This window comes from Canis aureus, chromosome X (assembly GCF_053574225.1).
Source record: "Canis aureus isolate CA01 chromosome X, VMU_Caureus_v.1.0, whole genome shotgun sequence".
In the NCBI taxonomy this organism is placed as follows: Eukaryota; Metazoa; Chordata; class Mammalia; order Carnivora; family Canidae; genus Canis; species Canis aureus.
The window spans coordinates 123,619,366-123,637,724 of NC_135649.1; the positions used below are offsets into that span (position 1 = coordinate 123,619,366).

General features: G+C 58.5%; 1 protein-coding gene across 4 annotated transcripts; it reads right to left on the minus strand.

Annotated features, from left to right (window-relative positions):
• Nucleotides 1–1,160: 1,160 nt before the first annotated feature.
• On the minus strand, nucleotides 1,161–17,848 carry IL3RA (interleukin 3 receptor subunit alpha). 4 transcript variants are annotated; one of them, XM_077889434.1, is made up of 12 exons: nucleotides 17,522–17,848; nucleotides 14,819–14,910; nucleotides 11,300–11,418; nucleotides 9,174–9,291; nucleotides 8,735–8,873; nucleotides 8,482–8,657; nucleotides 6,929–7,044; nucleotides 5,049–5,075; nucleotides 4,302–4,413; nucleotides 2,747–2,849; nucleotides 1,634–1,707; nucleotides 1,161–1,377 (listed from the first exon to the last, which is right to left on the minus strand). In XM_077889434.1, the coding sequence occupies exons 2-12, from the start codon at nucleotides 14,877–14,879 to the stop codon at nucleotides 1,223–1,225; spliced, it is 1,200 nt and encodes a 399-aa protein (XP_077745560.1). In that variant the 5' UTR covers nucleotides 14,880–14,910; nucleotides 17,522–17,848; the 3' UTR covers nucleotides 1,161–1,222. The 4 variants fall into 4 exon arrangements, with proteins under 4 accessions (XP_077745560.1, XP_077745559.1, XP_077745562.1 ...); XM_077889433.1 differs by lacking the exon at nucleotides 17,522–17,848 and adding an exon at nucleotides 16,138–16,237; XM_077889436.1 differs by lacking the exon at nucleotides 17,522–17,848 and adding an exon at nucleotides 16,138–16,237 and having other exon boundaries at nucleotides 1,634–1,715.
• Between the last annotated feature and the right edge of the window lie 511 nt (nucleotides 17,849–18,359).

The window sequence follows — 18,359 nt, forward strand, 5'->3', positions numbered from 1 at the left end:
CTGAAGACAAGCCAATGCGAGGGAGCCTGGGGCGTCTGACCCTCCCTGCTCCAGATCCAAGCCTCCCATTCTGTGCCACCTGCCAGGACCTCTGGGGCCTCCTGAATCTTCCCCCACCCTCACCCCCGGTGAAGGAGCCAGTGTAGCCAGTCTCCCTGCTGAGAAAAACATTCCAGAAGTAGCCCCAGCAGCCACATCCTGTGGCCCAAGTCCGCCCTGGGGCAGGTCTGCATCCTGTGCGGCTGTTTGTGCAGAAACCCCCACGTGAGGGCGAGAGAAAAGGTCTCCAGACTGAACCTTGGACCTGCCATTGCTTCCACCTGTGAAGCAGGAGACCTGGGGTAGAAAGGCCAGCTGGGTTCTGAGAGGACATGGACACAGAAGGCGGGTCTGGTCTTGCCGAGACCCGGGTCAAGTGCAAACCCTTGTTTTTGCTGCAATGAGGGGTCCAGTCCGAGATCAGGAGGTTTGGGGGTTGCCCAGGGTCACAAGGCAGCTTCCAAGGACACATGACAGGACTACGCACTGTTGACCAGCCAGGTTTGCCCTCCGGGCTGCACAGATGAGCCTCTGTGGGCACCTGGGCTCCCCCTGCTGAGCCGTGGGGGTTTGGGGGCCATGGTCACCATCTCCCTGGGCCTGTGCTTTTACCCCCCCCGCCCCCCGCCCCAGTTCATCAGCTGGGTGCAAACCAAGCGTGGCGACGGCTGCAACGATGGGAGCTTGCTTACTGCCCTGCAGAGAAGGTTCAGAGGGGCCAGAGGCCCCTTTCTCAGTGAGTGTGGGAGCACAGGGTCTCTGGGGGAGATCCTGGTTCCTGGGGGTGGGGGGAGCAGCTGTATCTGCGGGTTTGCATACAGCTGGCTGTCTCCCGTGGCCCCGCGTCCCACATCAACCCTGGCCCCTGGGCGGTGGTGGGAGACAGCCGGGCTCCTGGGGCTTCCCACGTGCCACCCTCTGCACCTCGGGGTGTCAGGTGCTTACACGGAATGAAGCCGGAAAACGAGAGCAGGCCCGGCCGCTGAGGCTGCTGAACAGGCTCGGAGCAGCGAGTCCCGGGGCCTTGCGAGCAGCATCTGGGTCGGTCCCATTTCAGGGGAGACTGGAGGCCCCAGGGCCCCACATGACTATCTGGATCCCGCCTCCCCGGAGTTCAGGGACTGGGTGCAAGAGGCCTTTATTTACACGATGAGCCTGACACAGGAGTTCCCTCCCCCGCCCACTACGCTCCTCCGTGGGTCCCCCCGCAGCCAGGCTGTCCGGGCTCCTGGCCAATCGGGGAAGGACGTCTGAGGTCCCGCTTCATGTTTCCCCCAAAATGTGCACCTCGGCCACCGGACAGTCCTCCTGGCTGGCTCTGCTGGTGTCCCAGGGCTCCTGCAGGAGGCAGGGGTCAGGCTGGGCTGCACACACGCCCCCTCCCCCCCATGACAGCCACAGGGGCCTGGCTGGTCCTGGCCGTGCGGGTCTGGGACTTTGTCCAACTCCTCGCGTGACTGTCACCTGGCAGCCTTCCCCATCCCCCCACCATCCTCCCTCCTACCAGGACAGGACCAGCTTCCCGCTCCTCGGCGGGCGGGGCTGTGGCCTCCTCCTCCCGCACCCCTCCACCCCAGCACGTGCCAGGACCTACCAGCTTGGGGCTCTGGAGGTTGTCCGTGATGGGGTCCTTCATGTGAGGGATGGGAGGGAAGAGTTTCTGCAAAACTGAGTACCTCAGAGGACAAAGACAACACATGCTCTGAATCCAGAACTTAGAGGCCACAGGCCGCCGGGATGGACTTAGGAATCCAGCCCCAGTCCCCGGGTGCAGTGGGGGGTGGTCTCGACTGCCTGCCCCCCAGGCCCAAGTCCTACAGCAATGAGGAATCCTGATCTGCAGGGACAAAACACCGCCACATAACAAGCACACCTGCATCTCCTGCTGGGGGGGGGGGCTGTGCACCCCACCCCGACCCCTGCCTGGGACCCTGGGAAGCCTGAAGGTGGTCCATGGGTTGCTGGCTGCATGAAACCTGCCCCTGCCCTTCCTCATAAACCTCAGCAGGTTGTGCGCCCTGGGCGGGGCCGCTCAGCCTGAAGGGCTGGGAGGGGGCGGGCGTGGGTGAAGCCAGAGAGGCCAGAGCCTGCTAGGACACACCTCCCCCTCCCCCCCACCCCAAACACACACGGGGCAGCGCCTGATAGGACTTAGCAACTAGGCATCTGGAAGGCACCTCAGGGGCAGGAGTTGCTCAGGCGGGAAAGGTCATGATTATCCCATCACTGGACTCTTGCCTGCTGCAGAGGGGAGTGGGGGGAGGAGGAGGGAGAGGGGGAGGAGGAGGGAGAGGGGGAGGAGGAGGAGGGAGAGAAGGAGGAGGGAGAGGAGGAGGAGGGGGAGGAGGGCGGATCCCAGAGGAGCCCCTTCAGCCCCCCACCAATGATAGTGGGGGACGAGGAATCTGGGCACAGGGTGGGAAACCGAGCATCAGGGAGATAGGGGAACATGCGACAGGACTGAGGACAGAGGGTCCTGAGGATGCTGCACGGGGCACCCAGCTTCTGGTTTCCGTGGGTGGCAAGGACCAGAGGGCCTAACAGGGTCACGTCTCACAAACCCCATGGGGTCACCTGAGGCAGCGGCCTGCCCCCGGGGGGGGTGGACAGAGCAGTCCAGCAAGTGAGACCCGCCGGTGGTGGGGGGCGGGGACGGCAGGCATCACACTGCAGGGAGGCCAGCGAGGTGGCGGCGCGGAGCGCTCACCTTCTACACAGCAGGGCCACGAGTCCCAGGACCAGCAGTGTCCCCAGCAAGACCAGTACTGACACCAGCCAGTCACGGCGGTGCTCATCCTTGGGGTCACACACTAGGGAAGAGGGTGCACGGGGCATGTCAGCGGGTCCCAGGGGTGGTGGTTGCACGCAGTCCTGAATGCTTCCCCAGGGGCCCCCTCCAGAGGCAGCAGGCGCGTCCAGGAGGGGACGGTGGCCACCTGCCTGCCCGGGGGGGGGGGGGGCTGGTGAGGCCCCACCAGGAGAGAGACGCCGGCCCCCCCAGCCCCTAAGCCTCTCCCAGCCCAGCGCTAGTCCCAGGCCGCGAGCATCCCCTGCAGCGTGGCCAGTAGGGGGAGCAGCTGGCTCACGGATCTGCAAGGACCTCAGGCTCCCCGCTGGGACAGGAGGCCCCCAGGGAGGGTATGAGTTTCCTGGGGTGCCACAACCAAGCCCCACACACTGGGTGGCTTAAATAACTGATTTCCCAGTCCTGCAGGCAGCGAGTCAAATCAGGAGGGGCCAAGGCTCGTTCCCCCTGAGGCCTGTCTCCCTGTGTTCCCCCTTGGCCTTACGTGGTCGCCCCTCTGTCCTCATTCCCTCTTCCTACAAGTCCTATGGGATCAGGGCCCACCCTATTGACCTCATTTTACCTTAACCACCTCTTTAAAGACCTTATCCCCAAATACAGTTCCATTCTGAGATCCTGGGAGTGACAATATGTGGAGTTGGGGGACACATCTGAGCCCACAGTGGAGGGTCTTTGCAGATGTAATCAAGTAAATGTGAGGTCCCACTGGAATAGGATGGGCCCCGCATCAACGACAGGGGTCCTTGGAAGAGACGGAAGGGGAGACGCAGGTGCAGAGGACGAGCCCCGTGAGGATGGAGACGGAGACCTGGGCCCCAGACACTGGAAGAGGCCGAAGGGACCCTCCCCAGAGCCTCTGGAGGAAGCGTGTCCCCCCCTGGACCTAAGACGTCTGGTCTCCAGAGCTGGGGGAGGATGGATTTCTGTGGTTTTAAGCCCCCTCCCCGACCATGTGAGGTCATTTATTGCAGCAGCCCCAGGACCCCACTGACCGACATTTCCCACATGGGACCCCGGAAATGGGACGTTGGTAGGTGTGGTTTCAGAACAGGTCAGGGAGAAATAGCAGGTCTCATTTTGGGGAAATCCTTGCAATCAGAGTCAGGAGCCCAGGCAGGCCCCCTGTGGGATAAAAGAGGATCCTCCCCACCCCTTACCTGCTGACTGCTTTGTTACCAGAAGCCCTGGGGCCTCTTACTGGGGGTCTTGTCCCGCCCACTCTCTGCCCTCCCATGGGGTGAGCACGAAGCGCAGGGTCACCTGTGATCTTCAGAGCCCTCTTTGGGGTCACAGAAGTGGGTGGAGCTCCAGCCCTGCTCCTTTGGGGGCCGAGGGCCCCAGAGCACGGATGACACAGCCCGTCAGAGCACAGGAGGGGGCTGTGCCTCCTGGCCAGGCGCGGTGGCCCCCAGCGTTCAGCACACGGGAGGGCGAGGTGGAAGGGCGCCCCACTCACCAAAGAGTTGGGGGGCGCTCCATTCGCTCCAGTCTTTGCGGAAGAAACCCTGCACCTTTAGTTTCGCCACGTAGTTTCCGGGATTGTAAATCACGAAGTGGTTTTCGTAGAGCTGAGGTTTAAAAGAAAAGGAGGGGGGAGAGACAACGGGCCCTGGCAGGGGTGCCGCGGGTCCTCCCCGAACTCGTACGTGCAAGTTCTCACCCGCCCAATCCTAGAAGCTGACCTTATTTGGAAGCCCCCTCAGCCCAGACTTTGTGGGGTCCAAACAAAAATGTTCTTCGTCATCACTGGGACGTGATGCTCCACAGCCACCCCTGATGAGCCCCAGACACATGTTGTTGTGCAGGCGTGGGCCCCGCACGCTCTGCAGCGGTGACCTCCCACCACCTCCAAGGAAGATGCGTCCCCCTGGAACTCCTGGTCGGGACCTTATTCGGAAGTAGGGTCTTTGCACGCGTGCCTAAGTGAAGGATCTCAAGAGGAGCTCCTCCCGGATGAGGAGGCCCTGAGTCCAACGACAGGGGTCCTTATACGGGACAGAGGAGGAGACGCAGTCACAGAGGAGGAGCCACGTGAAGACAGAACCTCACGTCCCAGCTGTTTCCCCTCCGCACCGACTCCTGGAGACCGCGGGGTGGGTGCGTGGGGCCCACGCGGAGTCCGGCACGGCGGAGAGGCCGCACAGTAAGGAAAACACACCTGCGCTTCGGGATGCCTGGTTCTGGGCACGCGGGGGACACTCACCTTCTCCGTGGACGCAGGGTCGGTGCCCTACAAAACAAGACACGAGCGGCGGCTGCCTCATGCGGTCCCCTGACGAAGGCCCTTGTTTCTTTGAGCCCTTTTAGGTTTAAAGAGAAACTGAGCACAATATAATCAGTGACTGGGTCTAAATGATCGATATAACATATAAATAGAGTATAAAGCAGGGATTAGCGTAAAAACACCTTATTTTTTTAAATATAGAACTAATAACGTTCATCCTTCCAAGCAGTTTTAGGTTTACAGAAACACTGAGTATAATCGCTAGTTGAACATCAACAATAAATATAAAAGAAATAAAGAAAAATAATACATTCAAGTCGATAATGGAATATGAAGTACTAATTACCTCAAAACATTTCGTCGTTTCCTTTTAATTTATAGACCTAAATATTTTTTAAGTGTATTTATGGTCTCTACACCCAACGTGGGGCTCGAACTCAGAACCCTCTACACCAACGTGGGGCTCGAACTCGAGTCGCACGCTCCACCCGCTGAGCCAGCCAGGTGCGTCCATACTTGGTCATTTTTTAAGATAACTTTATTCAGGCAAAATTTGCTTGAGCAAACCACACACTGAGGGCACAGGATTTGCTGGGATTTTTTGAGCAACGCGTGCACGTGAAACCACCGCCCGTCGCAGGCGAGGAATGACTCAGTCACCCCCAAATTTCCCTGTGCCCCCTGCCTTGCCTTCGTCCCCGCTCACACCCAGAGCACAGGTGTGTCACTCACTGTAGACCTCCTGCACTACACCTCTCCCTCTGTAGGAATGGGATCCCCCAGGGCCGACCTTGACCTACCTGGCTGACCTTGCCTGGGGGGCCGGATTCCAGGCCGGGATATCTTTTGCTCATCCCTTCCCTTGAGTCATTCCCACACTCCGGTCCCCACTCAGGTGGGCCTACGTTTTCATTTCTCTCCGAGCCAGACCCAGCGGGGGAATGGCGGGCCCTGCAAGATTCCGTCAACGCCTCTTCCACAGAGCCTGCGCCATGTTTCCTTAAATGGATGGGATTTTATCTTGGCTCGTACAACAGGGGGAATGGTCATCCACGAGGAACGTTTCAAAGAAGAAGGAGCCACGCGTACCATTCTCAATGGCCACCTCTTAGTGCCAAGCAAGTGTTGCAACCAACTGGGTGACAGCTTCACCCACCCTTGGTTTGGCTAGAATTTGCCATTGTAGCCAATCTAACGAGTTTATGGAGTGGCCTCTCCCTGTGGTTTGTATTTCCCTGGCACCATTTCATGTGTTTATGGGGCATGAACACATCTTTGGGGAAGTGGCTGTTTCCATCATTGCCCTTTGTTTTTTGTTTATTTGTTTGCCCTTTGTTTTTTTTTTTTTTTTTTTAATACAGTTGTTTGTCTTCTTGGTATTGACTTGGAAGCCTTTCTTATCTACCCCAAACAGGAGTCCTTTGTCTGACATATAGGCGCCTGGTGTCTTCCATCTGTGACTTGACCTACCTGCCCTTCCAATTTTACCTCTGTCTTTTGAATAGCCAACATTGTTACTTCTGTTAAAGTCAAAACGTTTTTTTAGAGTTTGTATGGTTTCTTTTGATGATTTTCACACATACACAACATCTTACATGATCTTCAGTAGTTTTTTTTTTAGATTTGTGTGTGTGTGTGTTAACAATCTTCATTGTTATGTAGGGTTTAGTTTCTATGTATTTTAAAATCTACTTATGCTTTATCTTTATTTTTTATTTATGTTTAATTATTTTCAAAACACTAAAACACTTTTTTTTTTTGGTTCATATTTTTGTTGAGTGTATGTTTTATCTGCCTCCAAAGCCTTGGGGGTACAGATCCTAGAGAACCTAGAATTGTCAGCTAGGACAAGCATTTACCTTTTGTATTTGAAGTTCATACAGAAATCTGTGATTGAAGTGGCTTAATACTTTCCACTCCATCATTGAATAGGATTTATTACACGTTGCAGTGATGTGGGGTGGACTTAATCTCTCTAGAACAGGAGGAAAAAACCCACCAAAAACATTTAATGAGTAAGAAAAAAATCAACATCCCCATCCCCACCCCCACCCCACCGAAGATACTTTAAAATAGGCTTCATACAAATTTGGGGTGTGGGGAGGAGAAGAAAGGGCCACTCTAAGGTTAAAGAATGGGCAAAATATCAATATAGATGCATGACCAAATATGTTGAAATATCCTCTTGAATCGGCCTTAGGTCTAGCTGCTCAGGCTCTAGCTGTGAGAGACCCCGCCCGCCCGAGACCCCCTGGAAAGTGCTCTCAGGGTCTACACCCGATGTTTCCACTAGTGTCCAACAGAAGGAGGAAGGCCTCTTGTAGCCCTGGACTCCCCCCCACCCCACCAGCCTCTCCTCCGTGCCTGGCCTGCTCCCCACTCCCCACCCTGCACAGAGCCAGTCCCATGTCCAATGTCCTGGGCCAGCCAGCTGCACTCCCGGAAACATCTGCCCCTGCCTTGCTGCATCCTCACCTCCCCCCTGACCGGGCCTCTGCCCTGCCAGCTCCTCCCCGGACATCCGTCCATCTGGGCCTCCCTGCTGGGTGCTGGGACCCTCCCGCCATCCCCTGGGGGCTGCAATGTTGGGGCTCAGCCCTGTGCCCTCCCTCTGGGCATTAAGTGCCCTCCTGACTCTGTGGCTTCTCCAGCTTCCCGTGTGACCACATCTGAATCTACACCCCGGGGCCCACCTGCCCCAGGAGCCCAGCCCTGGGTCCTCCCTCACCTGTCTGCACCGGGCGCTCCACCTGGACACCTGGCTGAGCTCAGTACAGGGCAGCCCCCCCAGATCAGGTCCCCTCCTCCTCCCCGTTCCATTATGTCACCGGGCACCCAGCCTCCCTCAGTTGAGGCCTCTACCTCAGCAGCACCCACAGAATCCATCCGAAATTCCATCCCACAGATAATCTCCGACCCAGCTCCCCTCCCTCCTCCCTGCAGCCGTGCAGGCCGTGGGACCCCGCTTCCCACTCCAGCTCCACAAATGGCCTTCTCCCCTCAAAAGAGGAGAGAGGGCAAGTGGCCTGCTTGGGAGGGTGCGCCCACTGGTGGGACCAGGGAGTGAGGCCAGGGAGGCGGGGGTGCCCCAGAGGGCAGCTGGGCCAAGCACCCTGGAGACAGGTCAGAAGCCGCCCGCTGGGAGCCACCGAGGCCAGGCGAGCGAGCAGGGTAACCCTCCCGCCTCTCTGACTTCGGGCTGAAGGATGTTGAGATGAGCTCGTCCTAGATTGGGGAGGCCCTACGCCAAGGACAGGTGTGCACATAGCGGAGAAGGAGACACAGAGGAGGAACCATGCGGGGACGGGGGTGGAGATGGCACGCAGCAGCCACCAGCCCGGGGACCACAGCGTTATTTCATCGGAGCTGCTGAGCTTGGACACCAGCACGCAGAGGCAGGCCCTGGACTCACCGATTTCCGGTAATTCGACACAGAGGTCGGAGCAGGGGATTCCGGAGCGTCGGCTGGTGCCGTTCACCCAGAACTGGATGTGCCTCTGCAACCTGGACACGTCATCGAACCGGCACCGGACGTGGACGCCCCGATCGTCCGCCTCGTATCGCGGACACTCCTGCTCGCGGTAGGCCCTGCGGGGACGGAGCGCCCGCGGTGACTGGCGGCCCACGGGCCCGGGAGGCCGCGCCGCGCCCACGGCGACACCTACTTCAGGTCCCGCCAGTACAGGCGGTACTGCACGTCGCCGGGGGCCGCCCTGCCCACCTCCCAGCTGCACGTCAGGAAGTCCACGTCGTGCACCCAGCAGTCCAGGCCCTGCGCGGCCGCCGCCGGCTTTCCTTCTGCACCTACAGGGAGGTGACAGGAAAGGCAGTCCCGCGGAAGGGGGCCTTCGGGGGTCCAGGTCCTGCGACCTCACACGCACTTGCTGGAGGAACGAACCCAGACACATCCCGAGGACACTTGCCTCGGTTTCTCCCGGTGATGACCCCTCACCCGGGGGCCTGCGGATGAAAACCTCCGGCGGCCGTGATGCCCGGGGGTGCCCGCCTTTTGCCACCCAAGCCCAGAGTCATGGCTTTTGCATCCCCAAGAGCAACCAATGGCTGAAGGCAAAGGGACGGCAGACAGGAGCGCGTCCCCCTCACCTCGCGGGACGTACTGAAGCCCCGTGGAGAACGGCGGGTCTTGCTTCACGGAGATGGTGAAGTTTTTCACTTCACATAAGGGAAGCACATAAAACTGGCAGTAACGGCTGTCGATGGCCTGGGAGAGACAGAGACAGAGACAGAGAGACAGAGAGACAGAGAGAGAGGGAGGGAGGGAGAGAGCGAGATTTACTCATCGTTGAGACGAGACGTAGACTCTGGTGTGGATGATACTCAACAGCCGCAAACCATCATCGCCCTCCACTTGCTCTGTGGATTCCACGCGATCTTCACCAAAACCCCAGCAAGTAAAAAACAAAAACAACAACAACAAAAACAAAACAAAAAACCCAGGCAGTGATTTCGTGGCGGCCGACAAATTGGAGACGGTGAAGAAATCACAGGTTGGGGGAGATGGAGGGAGGGCCCAACAGGTGGAACACAGGATTCATTAATTTTTAAAAAACTGTACAACAACGTCTATAAATTAACTCCATCTGCCAATAAATAAAGAAATAAATCCATTTATAAATAAATAAATCGATCCATTTATGAATAAATAGATCCGTTGAGGAATAAATACATAATAATTCCGTTCACGAATCCCACTACAAATAAATTGACCCTTTTCTAGGGACCGAACGATAAAAGGAACTGGCACGGGAAAGCCGGGGAAAGGAGGAAACCAACATGGAAGCTCGGGAGGAACAAAAATGAAAGGAAAATGTGTATAAAGGTCATGGGGGATTCCAGCTTCGCACCTGCACGATTTAACACGTGAATATAAACGGGGAGCGTGAAGCCCCGGATGGATGAATAAGTAGAAGGTGATTTCTTTTTTTCTTTTTCTTTTTCTTTTTCTTTTTCTTTTCTTTTCTTTTTTTTTTTTTTTTAAGATTTTGTGTTTAAGTCGTCTGTACGCCCCACGGGGGGCTCAAACTCATGACCCCCACGTCCAGGGCCATGATCTACCAGCCGAGCCGGCCCAGGGCCCCCCGTTGGCGGAAAGTAATTGATAAACGCCGCCGCCCGGTGTCCCGTTGATGTGTCTGTAACAGGTGCAACCAGACTGGGGGTTAGAGGCCTCCTCCCGCAGCGCACGTGGAGCTCTGGGGCGCCAAGCACCCGGTGCCTTCTCCGGCTCCGATCTAAGACTTCCTCGGGTGGCTCCGGGACGGCTCGTAGCCAGCGCGATCTCGCCAATTGATTCGATTTACGGAAGAGCGCAGCGCCGTCGGGGGGGCTGCCGGCAGGGCCCAGCACCTTCCAATGCCTCTCGGCCTCGGAGCTGGGGGAGCCACCCAGCTCTCTCCTACCCCGAGTCCCGGGCCGGCCCGCCCGCAGCACCAATCCGGCCGCGTTTTACCGCATTTCGGAACCCGGGCCGACTCCGTGGTCCGTCGTCCCCACCGGCCTGAGCGGTCCGGGTCTCGGGGAGGAGGTCCCGCCGCGTCCTGCTTCCCCGTCGTCCGCCTCCTTCAGCCATGCACGCCTTCTCTGCACCGCACACTTGCAGGAGGGGCCCCTCTGCCCTTTGGAGACGTGGTGGGAAGGCGGATTCCTGAGGCTGCTCTCCCTGCCGGCGGTCCTAGGCCTTCGGCAGCCCGCGTGTTCCGCACAGTCAGCCGGCTCCAGGAAATCCCAGCGAGGCTTCTCATGATCTGGACTGTGTTCCCCGAAATTCATGTGCTGGAGCCCTCCCGCACCCCCAGGACCTCAGACACTGGTTGTATCTGAGGATGGATTAGTTAACGACAGGATTAGGGTATAATGAGGTCAGCAGGGTGACCCCTGACCCCCTAGGCCTGGGGTCCTTGTAAGAGGAGACGAGGCTGCAGATGTGCCCAGAGGGGCAGCCACACGAGGATGCAGGGACTCGGCTGGGCTCCGCGCCTGCCACGGCTGAGCACAGTCGCTCTCCACCGCTCTCCGGGGCCGCAGTCTTGGACGTCAGAGACGCACTTGCACCCCCCGCCCCCCGCCGGCACGTTCCATGGCCAAGCCCAGACTAGAACCCCCGCCGCTGCGACGTCAGAGCCGGACGTGGCTTTTGGGCTCTGCTGGCTCTTAGGTACCCCAAAGACACGAGCATCTGCGGCGTGCCAAGTGCGGGGAAGATGCTTTACCTTAGTGATAAATTTTGAGTTGATGAAACACTTAATTTCAGAGACATTTCCACTGAGGTCCCAGGTCAGTCTCCTGCTTCCCGGCTCCATCCTGAGGTTCTTAATCGGTGAATCTGGATCTGAAACGTTTAGAGGTCACAGTGAGATGAGACACCGCGTGGATGCTCGAACCCGTATCACCACGGGGGCTTCCTCCTCCCACCCAGTTCGCCGACGTCCTCGGGAAGCAGAAGTCTAGATGGCCGAGGACCCTCGCGGACACATTCTCATTATTATTTTTAAAAATTTTAAAAAGATTTTATTAATTTATTCATGAGAGACACAGAGAGTGAGAGGCTGAGACACAGGCAGAGGGAGAAGCAGGCTCCACGCGGGGAGCCCGATGCGGAACTCGATCCTGGGACCCGGGGGTCACGACCTGAGCCGAAGGCAGACGCCCAACCGCTGAGCCACGCAGGCGTCCTCGGACTACGTTTTGAAATGCAGTCAAAGCACATGTATTCCTGCTGCAGGGTCGATGGGCAGGGCGTCGCTCGGAGCCGACCTCAGAACTCCCCAGATTTCACCCAAGACCTGCTCGCCCTCGTACAAGGAGCAACGGGGCCACATCTCGCCCGTAACTCAAAGCTGTAAAGCTCCACCAGACACCTCATGAGGTTTTCTCTGTGACCCCCCCCCCCTTCAACGAGTTACAGGATATGACTTTCATCAACGTTCCCATAGTTTATAAACTGGCGTTGTGATTACTTATCAAGATCAACAACGTTTCCTTCATAGTCAAGACCAAACCCTATCGACACTTTGGCTTCCGGCATCATTGTCCTCTGACCTGTAAGGACAATGGATTCCTTAGTAATAACAAAAAATTTCATTTAGGGAACTTTTTTTTCTACGTCAAAATGTACTTTTTGATAGATTCTCATCCCTCAAGATTTACACTCAGGTCTGCCAACGCATTAACGATCATTAAAACGGATAGGAAGGGTGAAATAGTAAGTTTTTTTTTATGATTATTTATTTAGTTATTTTTAAATTGCTGTTCAATTTTGAAATAGTAAATATTAATGTCAGCATATTTCCATCGTGTTTTATTTTTTTATAAATAATATAAATATATAAATCATATATATATTTAAAGATTTTATTTATTTATTCATGAGAGACACAGAGACAAAGAGGCGGAGACACAGGCAGAGGGAGCAGCAGGTTCCATGCAGGGAGCCCGATTTGGGACTCGATCCCGGGACCCTGGGGTCACACCCTGGGCCAAAGGCAGACGCTCATCCACTGAGCTCCTCGGGTGCCCCAAATTATCAGATATTTAAGGAAGAAGTAGTATCATGTGCACAAAATTTCAAAAAACAAGGAGGGGGGTCAACAGGAAATATGTTCTAACTCATTTCAGGAGGCCAGCATTATCCCAGTATCACAATCAGACAAATGGTTAAAATCAAACCGGAGGGCAATATCCCTGATTAACACAGACGTAAAATCCCTTCAGAAACTATGACTCATTCCGATCCAGGAATACATCATGACCCAGGAGATTTACTACGGGAATGCAAGCTTTTAAAATCATGAATATAATTCACCCCCATTAACAGAGTAGTAATGATCTTCTCCAGAGAAGCAGGAAAAAAAAAAAAAAAAAAAAAAAAAAAAAACAAAACGACCACATTTACCAGCCCTGTGGTATTAGGAACTCTCAGCCAACCAGGCATGCAGGAAAGAGCTTCCTTACCCTGATCAATGTATGAAAAGAATCTTTGAGCTAATTCAGACTCAATGGTGAAGGACTAACCACTTCTCCTTAAGACTAGACCCAGGCGAGGCGTCTGGTTTGGACGCCCGTGTTTCACCGTGTGCTGTCCCCAGGGCCCTTGTCATGCGCTTTGGCCAAAGTGGAAGGGTTGGTAGGATGGGGGGTGGGGGGTTTTGCAGCTTATGAGCAAACATGTGAAAGCTTTATAATTATAATTATTTTAATTAATTAATTTATTTTTATTTATTTTTACATGAAAGCTTTAGATGGCGTCAGCTGCTTCCTCCAGCCTCTGTTCCTAGAAAGTAGCTCCCACCTGCGGTCGGTGATCCCGAGTACCCCGGGCCTGACGTGACCACAGAGGCGACCGCGGGGCAAGACAGGCAAAGCAGAGGTGGGACCCGGGAGAAGAGACCACACGATGCTCAGAGCCGGGGGTGACGGCCTGAGAGGTGGAGGACGCCCCTCCTCTTCCCGCCCTCCCGCATCTCCCAGCCCCCGGGGCGTGCGGTGTGGCCCCCTGAGTGGCTTCCAGGACAGCAGAGTGGGTGGCCCTTCTGGCTCTCACCCATAGGGCCCCCTGCAGGGGCCGGGGGACCCTGGATGTCTGCATGAATATTTGGGGCAGAGCCACCGGCGTCCCCTCGAAATTCAAGCCCGAGGCCTGACTCCCAGCACTTCTTGATGGGACCTTATTTGGCAATGGGGTCGTTGCAGGTGTAACTAATTAAGATGGGGTCGTCCTCGGAGGGTGTGGACCCTAAACCCAATGACAGGGGTCCTCGAAAGAGGCAGAAGAGGAGCCGCACACACAGAGGAGAAGCCCCGTGAGGACGGAGGAGGAGACGGGAGGGACGTGGCCTCCAGCCCCAGGACGCCTGGGGCCACAGAGGCCGGAAGAGGCAGGAGGGACCCCCCGGAGCCCCTGGAGGGAGCGTGTCCCTGCCGGAGCTCCGACGTGCAGTCCCAGAGCTGGGACGGGATGCAGTGTGCAGGGCTCTCTGAGGACCAACACCGTCCCCGCCCCCGACAGGACATCTGAATCCCAGCCCTGGTTGAGGAAGGAGCAAACGCCAATCCCCGATCGGTTACGAAATCCTGTGGCCGTGGCCGCAGCCAACATCCTCGGGCCTGACGCAAGCGCCAGGTGGAGACGCTGCGGGGCCCCGCGGAACCGCCCTGCCTGAGGCCCTCCCAGTGCGTGGCCGGGGAGCCTGGGGGTCCACGCAGGACTGACCTCTTGTACGAGCAAGGACAGCGTCCTTGGCCCACGTGGCCTTGTTCTTGCGCACACGTCTGCGGCCACGTGTCCCCTTCCTGTGAGGACACCAGCCCTGTTGCATGAGGACCCCCCCACCCCGCCTCATCCTAAATTCCATCTGTAAAGACCCCACCGCCAAAGACAGTCACATGCACGGGGTCTGGGGTGAGGGCTTCCAGGGCGGAGCTTCCTGGGGACACGGGGCAGCCGGCAACCACCGTGGTTCCCGCGACCCCGCCCAGGAAGAGGTCCCGCAGGTGGGACTCAGTTCCGCCCCGGGATGATGATTCAGGACCGCGGGAGGCGACGGCTGCTCATGCTCGAGCACCTCGACCACATCACACGCGGCACCCTGGCTGGCGCGTGGAAGCGTGATCCCGTTGGTGGGGTGGGGGGACGGCACGGGCCAGTCTCTGCACCACCTCGCGGGGCCGCAAGGGCGTCTGTGATGATCTGAGGTTTCTCAGCCACACACCGCACTCGGTGCTCGTCCTACCTTTCTCGGAGCGCAGCAGACAGACAGACATCACAAGCACCGCGAGCCACAGCAAGGCCATGGCGCCGCCGCTCCCGAGCAGGGGCCGTGCGCTGCAAGAGAAGGGACGGTTAGCGTGTGGGACGCAAGGGGTGCACGCCCGGAGCTCCTCTCGCCACCCTGCAGCTCCTTCCAGGAGGGAAGGCGCCGGGCATGGGCGTGGCCGGGCGCGTGCATTCACGGTCACACGTGTGCATGTGTGCCTGGGGGCCTGCATCGTACACACGGGCTTATGCTGTACACACTGCCGTGTGCGTGTGTGCATGCATGCACATGTGCGTATACACAGGTTGTCATGTATGTGCATGTCTGGGGGTGCAGGCGTACATCTGTGCAGGTCTCCTGTGTGTGCATGGGTGCACATGTACCTACATTACACACATGTGCATATACTGTACACAATGCCGTGTACATGTGTGTATGCGTGCCCATGTGTGTATAAGATTGTGCACATGTCTGCGTGCATGTGTACATCTGTGCAGGTCTCGCATGTGTGCACATGTGCCTACATCACACGTGTGCATACTGTATACACCCTACGGTGTGCACACGTGCTACACACGTGTGCGTGTCTGCGTGTGCATACATACACCTATGCAAGTCTTGTGTGTGTGCACATATGCCTACATTGCACACATGCATGTAGTGTACACACTGCCGTGTGCATGTTTACATGCGTGTGCACGCGTGTGCAAGCCTGCATGCGCATACGTACATGTATGCACACATATGCCCACATTGCACACATGCATGTAGGGCACACACTGCTATGTGCGTGTTTACATGCGTGCACGTGCATGTGCATACATACACGTATGCATGTCTCGTGTGTGTGCTCGTGCGTGCATCCCTGTCTGTGTGTCCGCCCGCCTCTAGACTTCCACCTTGAGGTCTGTGCATGCTCCCGGCCCCAGCCCCGTGCGGAAAGCAGGAGAGCCCACACGCGGCACGCGGGGCACCAGGAAACGGCGGCGTCACAAAGCCCTGGAAGGAAGTGTCATTAAAAATACGAAGTCAACCCAGATGCAGTTTCCTGTAAGTGGACGCGTGGGCTCCAGGGGCCCCACCGGGAGCCTCCCAGGGCAGCCGCCTGCGCAGCTAGCTCTGGGCCCCCGCCCGGGCCCGTCTCCGGCACCCCCGGAACCATCAGCCGCGGGTCTCCCGTGGGACCCCCAATCCTCCCTGCCCCTCCTAATTGCCCTCAAAATGTGCCCCCTCTGGACCATCCCACCTGGAAAAATCTCAGCCGAGATCCAGGAGGGAGCGGGGACTCCCCGTACCTCGTCCTGAGCATTCACAGCCCCCAGCGCAGGACCCAACAGGGACCGCAGTTCAGCCTTGAGGCTCAGGGAGATTTCCGTGTGAGCAACGGGGCTGACGATGGCTTCCCACAAGTGCCAGCTCTTACGCAATCAGATAGCAAAAGGGCTTCTTGTCAAACCGGGGAGCCCTCCCAGGGGCCCCTTCCCAGGAGAGGAGCCTGGCAGCATCCAGCGCTGCCTGTGTGTGCGAGGCGCCCCGAGACAGGTGCCGTGTAGCGGGTGTGTAATCCAGGGGTTCGGGTGAGGTGCGACCCGCATTGGGCTCCGTTTCCGGGTGTGTGTGTGTGTGTGTGTGTGTGTGTGTGTGTGTAAGCTCACATTCACCATGAGCCATAACCATGAAGGGTCCGTGCAGGAAATCGCAATGACCGAAGATGAGAATGTGCAAGAGAGAGACCGCGTGAGCGCGGCCTTAGGTGCTGAAGTCGGGTGGACCCCGGCGCCAACGGTGGACACGGTGGGTGCCCATGTGCACCTGAGTGTGCAGGGGTGTGCACCCCACTCACATGCAGCCTTCAGCCAGCCCAGAGGACGGGTCACGGGGTGCGTGCCCTAGGGCGGGTGGGGTGGGGGCTGCCCCAAACGCGGTCTGCGGCCTCTCTGGGGGGCCCCACCCCATCACCTTTGGGACCTCGGTTCCCGCACGACCGGCTCAGGGAGAGTCCTGGGGTGACACCCGCCCTCTGCATTTTTCAAAACGTCTCTAGTCATCAACACGTTTATGAAAGTGAGACTCACACCCTGCAAACGTCACCCCTTCCAGATGTCACTCGGGGGACATCTGGTGCCTTCACCACGCCGGTCCGGTTCCCGAACTTTCCATCCCGCTCAGAGACCCTCCGTGAGCATGAGCTCCCCTCCCCGTCCCCCTCCCCGGAGGCGGTACCGCTCACCCACTTTCCGCCCACCCGGTGCATTTGACCGTTTCTGCACATTTTCCAAACAGCGGGATCCCGGAGCGGGGCGGAGCGCGCGCTCCGCTCCCTGCGCATCGCTCCCGAGGTGGGGCCGCGGGACTGCAGGTGCGGGGCTCGGTTTCCCTGGGGCCCTGGGGCCTCCTGGAGAGCTGGCGCGTTCTTCCAGGGAACACCCGGCCCAGGGCCGGCGAGGTGCAAGGGCGCGAGCATCCCTCCGTGCGCGGCTCAGCGCCTCGGGCCGCTCACCTGGGGAGCCTGTGCCCCCGCCCCCTGCTGCTCGCGCCGACTCCCGCATCCTCCTCGTTTGCGGTGCGCGCTGCGATTCCCGGACGCAGTGCGCACGGGAGCGCGGGGGGCGCACCTTGGCTGCAATGGTCCCCACTGGAATGCGCGTCGTGGCTGCCCGGGGGTCAGGGGGGTCTTACCTGGGAGGCAGGGACAACCCCGCGTGCGAACCGCAGCCGGCCTGCCCGGGGGGTGCAGGGGCGCACCGGGCGCGGAGGGCGCGGAGGGCGCGGGGCGGGACCCCAGACGCGTCCGCCTGTGCAGCCTTCGCAGCTGTGCCGGAGGAACCGTCCCCAAGGCGACAGCGAAGCCAGGTCCCCGTCCTCCGCCTTTTTATGGTCCCCGCGAGGGGCCCCACCCCGCAAACCGCGACCCAATGAGGCTCGGGCGCCGCCGTGACCCTGCGGGCGGGCGCCTCTCCCCGGGTGACCGTCCCTGCCCGGCGAGCCCGGGTCAGCCGCGCCGCGAGTTCCCTGGAATGACTCCCCTCTTTCTCTGAAAAGCCGTATTTTCCGGTTTTCATCCGGGCGGGTTCCTGTTTGCTGCGATCCTAATTGCTGCTCCCCATCCAGGGCCGCCTTGGGCAACTTCCTCCGGTGCCCAGCGCGGACTCTGCTTTGCAAAACGGCCTTCGCAGGTTGGTGAGGAAGCGCGAGGCTGCCGCGGGCGCGTCCTGCGGGGCTGGGGTCGCCGGGAGGGTTAGTGCCCGCGGGTCGCGCACCCGATGCTGCCGCCGCCCGGATGGCTGCTCCCGGCAGCAGCGCTCAGGTCGCCACCTGTCCCTGGAGGTGCCAGGCCTCTGCCCTAGGGGCCCCGGAACCCCTCCCTGGGCCCCGGAGCCGCTCCAGCCGGCTGCTCGCCCTGCGCTTCCCAACCGCCTGCAGGCCGCTCCCCTGGGGACACACAGCCCCGACCTTCGTTCGACCTGCGTGCGGGTCTCCCGGTGGGGAAGCGGGACCAGCCACTGGGTCCCGGGAG

What these genes read in the sequence shown, in the direction of transcription:
- IL3RA (XM_077889433.1), bottom strand. An exon ending in GCTTCAGTACGTCCCGCGAG is followed by an intron (nt 8,874 to 9,173) that starts GTGAGGGGGACG and finishes ACCTCCCTGTAG; the next exon opens with GTGCAGAAGGAAAGCCGGCG. An exon ending in GTGGCCCTGCTGTGTAGAAG is followed by an intron (nt 1,708 to 2,746) that starts GTGAGCGCTCCG and finishes TGAGGTACTCAG; the next exon opens with TTTTGCAGAAACTCTTCCCT.